The sequence below is a fragment of the Pteropus alecto genome, unplaced genomic scaffold (genome assembly GCF_000325575.1).
Source record: "Pteropus alecto unplaced genomic scaffold, ASM32557v1 scaffold57, whole genome shotgun sequence".
NCBI classification, from domain to species: domain Eukaryota; kingdom Metazoa; phylum Chordata; class Mammalia; order Chiroptera; family Pteropodidae; genus Pteropus; species Pteropus alecto.
The window spans coordinates 8,128,796-8,134,022 of record NW_006442508.1 but is presented as its reverse complement, the minus strand read 5'-3'; the positions used below and the strand labels follow the sequence as shown (position 1 = coordinate 8,134,022).

The following is a 5,227-nucleotide window of genomic DNA, read 5'->3' as shown; positions in this document are numbered from 1 at the left end:
AATGAGATCAGGTATGTGGGAGCACTACTCAAATATTTGCCCATAAGGTGGTTACTCGGCTTGCATGAAAGGTCTCTCAGGCCCAGATGGACACAGAGGCGTGGCCTAGCAGTTTAAGCACATACACCTGTGGCAGCAACTACAATGGAGGGGATCCTGAATGACCCAGAGCAGATGGAAAGAGGGGAAGGAGCAGCGTGCCGGTAATAAACAGGTGTACAGCACTGCTCACCTCCCAGCTTCTACAGTGAGAATAAAGTGCACTTTTAGAAAGCAGCATACCCAAAAGGAGTTTTGCCAAATGAAGCATGTATGGAGAAGCAGTAATCTGGTGTAGAAGCATTGATGTCTTCAAGGCTTAGCTGAGAGATGCCTTCACAGCATAAAATATATCACCAGACATTTGTCTTAGGTTTGTCTGTAGGATCATAAAGGAAATGAATAGGAGATATGCTATTCTTGGATATAAAGCAGCAGATTACAATTTACAACTCTCATAGGCCGTGGTCTTTGACAAGACACTTAACTTGTTTGTAAGCCTGTTTCCTCACCTGTGAAGAGAGGATACCAGAACACACCTTCGGTCGGTCCTGGCACCTGGGAGAGAACCCTGGAAGGCACAATGCCCGATTCCGCATGCACAAGACACTGAGTAACACTTTGTCTGAAGGACAAAAGGTGAGCATTTCAATAAAGACAAAGTAAGAAGTCTGCTCTTTTAAAATGAGATTTATTGTACATAAAATAAATTAATTACAATTTAAGCCAAAGCATGAGTGGCTTTTTAAAGTGCGTCTGTGTAGGGGATCTGGCGGTGGCCCTGCATCTGTTCACCCGCTATAAGATAGCATTTTCGCATCTAAGCCATGACTCAGCCAGGCCTGGGAAGCAACCCAACGTCATTGCCATGAACCATTTACACAAATCACACCAAATTCAATGGACACATTTTTTTCCTGTACCCAATGCAACATTTCTTAAAAAATTATACAGTCTCACAATTACTCAAAAGTCTGGGACTGAAGAATTTGAATTTTCAACCACTCAACACCGGCCCAGCTAAGCAGCCTCAGCTGTGTCAGGAGGAAGCAGAACCTTCCTGCAGGCCGTATAAGCTTACAGATGTCTGCATATCCAACACTTTGGCCCATAAGCTCCACCCTTTTTGGGGGAGAGAGGGGATTATTTTCTTCTCTGTTCTTTAGAAAAGGAATCTGGGTATCTTTCAGGTTAGAAAGTCATTCTACAAGGAATAGTGTTCCAAATCTTACTCGTAAGAGAAAAGCAATTCTTCTATTTGGGGCGGTGAGGGGAGAAGGAAAAGAAAGAAGAAAAAAACAGAAAGCCTATGAGACTTAATCTGTTCTTTCATTCCCACTGTAAATCCAATATATCTGGTGAAACTACGACTGTCATTTAACAAGGTAGTTAAAAACAAAATCCAAAGCAATTATGTCCCCTTCCCACTCCATAGGAAAAGAATTAGCATACATGTCACATATTCAGAGAGCAGCTAGGTGGGTTCATTCAAGCCTCATCAGTTCTGTCCCCTGCTCAGAACAACTCTTCTTTTTCAGCACCAGTTCCATTGGCCCGCCTGGCCTCTCTGCTACAACCTTTTCTGGAACCATGAATTACTGCCAGCATTCAATGTTCCTGCACTGGAAGGACCTCAGGCTCTGCTCCTGGGAAGACCAAATCCCCTCAAGTGTCCCTGCTTCAGACGGAGGTGACAGTCCTCACTTTGGCAGAAAGGGCTTGCTTGAACCTCCTCTTCAGGTCCTGCATGTTGGGTGACTTGGGTCGGGGAATAAGAGAGGTTCTTCGCTTCTCTGGTGTGCTGCTGGGTGGCTGTTTGTGACTCACTTCTTTGCACAGGATGTGGAAAGCATTGTAGACATCATTGTAATTTTCACTGACAGACACTTCATAGAACGAACAGCCCAGCATGCTGGCCAGCTGCAGTCCGAGCTGAGGGTCCACCTGCTTGATGTGCAACAGGTCAGCTTTGTTGGCCACAAGCACCACGGGCAGCCGACTGCCCAGGTGTAGCTGCTGGACGTGCTGGTGGAGCTGGCCAATGAGTTCATAGCTCTTGTAGTCGGTGATAGAGAAAACAATCACCACAGCATCTGCCCAGCGAATGCACCTATTTAGCTGTTCATTGCAGCTCAAGCCGTTCTCGTGGACCTGAAAGAGACAGGTGATGGCAAGGTGAATTGTGATTGCCGAAAAGAGCCCTGGCTTGGCTGCACAGAGAATTCAAAAGAGCCCTTGACAGTAATGCCAGGTCGCAGGCCATAAACAAGTTATATCCCCACACACTTCAGCTTTCTTGACAATATGTTGATCCAGCTGCACAGAGTTGGAATAAATAACAGTGCAGCTCACCACACTCAAGTGGAAAATTGACCTGCAGAGAACTCCATGCAGAGAGACTTTGTAGTTGCATAAAATGGGAAATTAACTGGCTAGACAGTAAGTCTGGGGAAGTAAAGATAGGAGCTGGAAGCATTTAAACCTGGATAACTGCCCAGTTCAAGAGGGGGGAAAAAAAACCAATACACACACATTAGCATGGCTCTTTTGTCTATAGAGTAACTTTCCACAATAAAAATTGATTCCAAGTATTTGGAGACTATACCTAAATGTTTGCTTTTTAATGCCAAAAACACAAATGTAAAAACTGACCTTTTAACTATAGCAAGGAAACTTTGCCAGTTCCAAGTACGTTTGATTTGGTCTTTTCTGCAGAATCCTCCTAAGAGAAGATTTTTGCCCCTCAGCCAAATCTCCCAAATTAAGCCAGGCTAAAACTGACCAACAGCCAGATACTATTGAGGAGTCAAACAACATGTAAAATCCCCAAATTCCTCTCCTCCTTTAGCATGAGGTACTTTGAGAACAACTGAACAATTCTATAGCCAAGCAAACTCCCCACCGACCTAGTCACACATCTCAGAGCTTCTCACCTGAATACCTGGAGTGTCTTGAACCTGAATAGCCAGGGTTTCACCTTCTATTTGGACTTGTCTGGTGTAAAGATTACCTATGAAGGAAAAAAAAAAGATTATGTTCATCCTTCTTGAACAACTTTTAAAACATTGTGGGACTTTTTTTAATTTAGAAAATATAACTTGAACCAATGCATAAAAATATCCTAGTTAATGGGCTTAATTCAGATTTTCTAAAGCACCTGTAATTTTAACCCTATATTAGTGGATTTATTAAAAACCAGGGCAAAATTTGCAAGTTTTTGGAAACATTATCTCATTTTAAATGGAACTTCCATATTTAGAGTCTTTCCTTGAAGCAACTTTTATTGCTTGGCATGTATGAGATTTGTTTTTAGTACTTTATCACTCTTTGACATAACTTTATATTTTAGCTATTAGATATAACGGTTTGGTAGGCAAATATTGTTAGTAAATGCACAGCCAACATTACCAATTGAAATAAAAATGTGATATAACCATAGCCAACTTTACATCAAAGCAGGAGGCTGCCATGCCTTATCTTGGGATGGTTTAAATAGTGCATTTCAAATAAACCCCTATAGGTACTTCATATGGTCTAAGGAATGAAACAATTTGTTAACAGAACATAGGCTGAAAGCCTTTAAGCCTCCCCAGTGGCTAGTCTTAATCATAGGGATTGAAATAGTGTCTCATTTATTCAGGAACTCTCCTAAAATTCTATCACCTAGTTATTTTTCTTTGTTAAGAAGAGAACTTTAGGTTTACAACTGCCCTCCTTTGGCCTTTGCTTTAAAAGGTCACCTCTGAAAGGCAGCCAGCAGAGAGGGAAAGGGGTGGGGGAAGGAGCTGGCGCTTTTTTTTTTTTTTTATGACTTTCGCAGGAGTGTTTTGAAGGGAGAGGCTCTTGAGTACAAAGGGTGCTTCCAGCTGGGGTCCCTATAGTTAAAACATACCAAGGGGAATACTTTCAGGCACTTGATAAAATGATGAATGGGCTTGGAATGGAATGAGGCCAGATGGCAGTTGCGGGAATGGGAAAACATGGGGGGTAGTATACAAAGTAGGAGATGCCAAGATTCTGATACTGACTGTCACTGTGAAGGAACCTGCCTGGGAGACATTGAAAAATGGGAACAGCAGTACTGGTGCAAGCTGTTGGCATTTTCCTCAAATGTATTTCCTCACCTGCATTTCTTTCATAGTCACCAATGAATCGTTTGGTGAGGAATCGGACCACCAGAGCTGAAGGTCAGAAAAGAGAAAGGAAAGAGGCTTAAACCTGGCACTAGAAGTTTGATTAGTCTCCGCCCCACCCCCAGCCTGGAAAACAACTCTCCTAGAGAAAGCCAGCCGGCCACCTAGTGAAATTCCCACCCGCTAGCTCCTTGACCCTTCTTTCCAAACACACGGAGAAGGGGCTGGAAGGCATGGTGAATTATGGCTCTGTCCAGCTGGAAGGGTCATTGAGCCACACCTAAAGCCTTCCAGCAGATAGATGTCTTTCCTAACCTTAAAGACCCCCAGAAGGGGTTACGTTCACTAAGTCTCCTTTCTGTGTCCGGCACTGCCAGAAGTTCAAGAACCCCAAAGTTTTAATGCCAGTTGTGTCGCTGGTGCCGAGAAGGTCGCCTGGCCATTCTGGATCCCAGATCCCAGTTTCCCTCATCTGTTGAAGGAGAGGGTTGCAAGCGATGCTGGCTAAAGTCCCTCCGGAGGGTCAGCGAATTAATAGGAGGCAGTGGGCAGTCCAGCTACAGCTCCCATCTCTCTCCCTACTCCTCGTTGATCAGCGATTCCCAGCGGGGGCCGCCCACTTTCAGCCCTGGAAATAAGGGGGTTCTCGCCCGGGTGTGAGGACTCACCAGTCTTGCCCACGCCGCTCGCCCCCACCACGGCGATCTTGACCAGGCGGCGGCCCGCCGCCCCCAAGCAGTAATCCGCGGCGGCGGCGGCGGCGGCGCTGCCGGGAGCAGGGTACTCGGCTATGGTGCACATGTTCTGAATGAGGCGCATCGCCGCTCCGGCCGAGGCAGCACCGCGAGGGGCAGGAGCTGTTGGGCGGAAGGAGGCTCGCGCTGCGCGGGAGCGGGCGGCAGGACCCGGTCGAGGGGCTCCGCGGTAGTAAGAAAATTACAACAAAAAAAGGCACCGGAGTGGGCACAACGTAAGTTAGCAGCGGACTCGGACTCCGGGCTGGGACTGCACCGGGGCTGCGCGCGCGCTGTTTTCTCTGGGGTCGGCCCCGCCCC

At 46.0% G+C, this 5,227-nt stretch overlaps 1 protein-coding gene across 1 annotated transcript; it reads right to left on the bottom strand.

Annotated features, from left to right (window-relative positions):
* Positions 1–711: 711 nt before the first annotated feature.
* On the bottom strand, positions 712–5,194 carry RASL11B (RAS like family 11 member B). The gene is made up of 4 exons (XM_006922494.3): positions 4,841–5,194; positions 4,164–4,220; positions 2,973–3,049; positions 712–2,190 (listed from the first exon to the last, which is right to left on the bottom strand). Exons 1-4 carry the CDS (start codon positions 4,989–4,991, stop codon positions 1,720–1,722), a joined length of 756 nt encoding a protein of 251 aa, XP_006922556.1. The 5' UTR covers positions 4,992–5,194; the 3' UTR covers positions 712–1,719.
* Between the last annotated feature and the right edge of the window lie 33 nt (positions 5,195–5,227).

Coding starts and splice junctions, on each gene's coding strand:
- RASL11B (XM_006922494.3), bottom strand. CDS start 4,991: ATGCGCCTCATTCAGAACATGTGCACCATAGCCGAGTACCCTGCTCCC. Junction 3,050..4,163: donor TGACTATGAAAGAAATGCAG/GTGAGGAAATAC, acceptor TTTCCTTCATAG/GTAATCTTTACACCAGACAA. Junction 2,191..2,972: donor AAGACACTCCAGGTATTCAG/GTGAGAAGCTCT, acceptor TGTCTCTTTCAG/GTCCACGAGAACGGCTTGAG.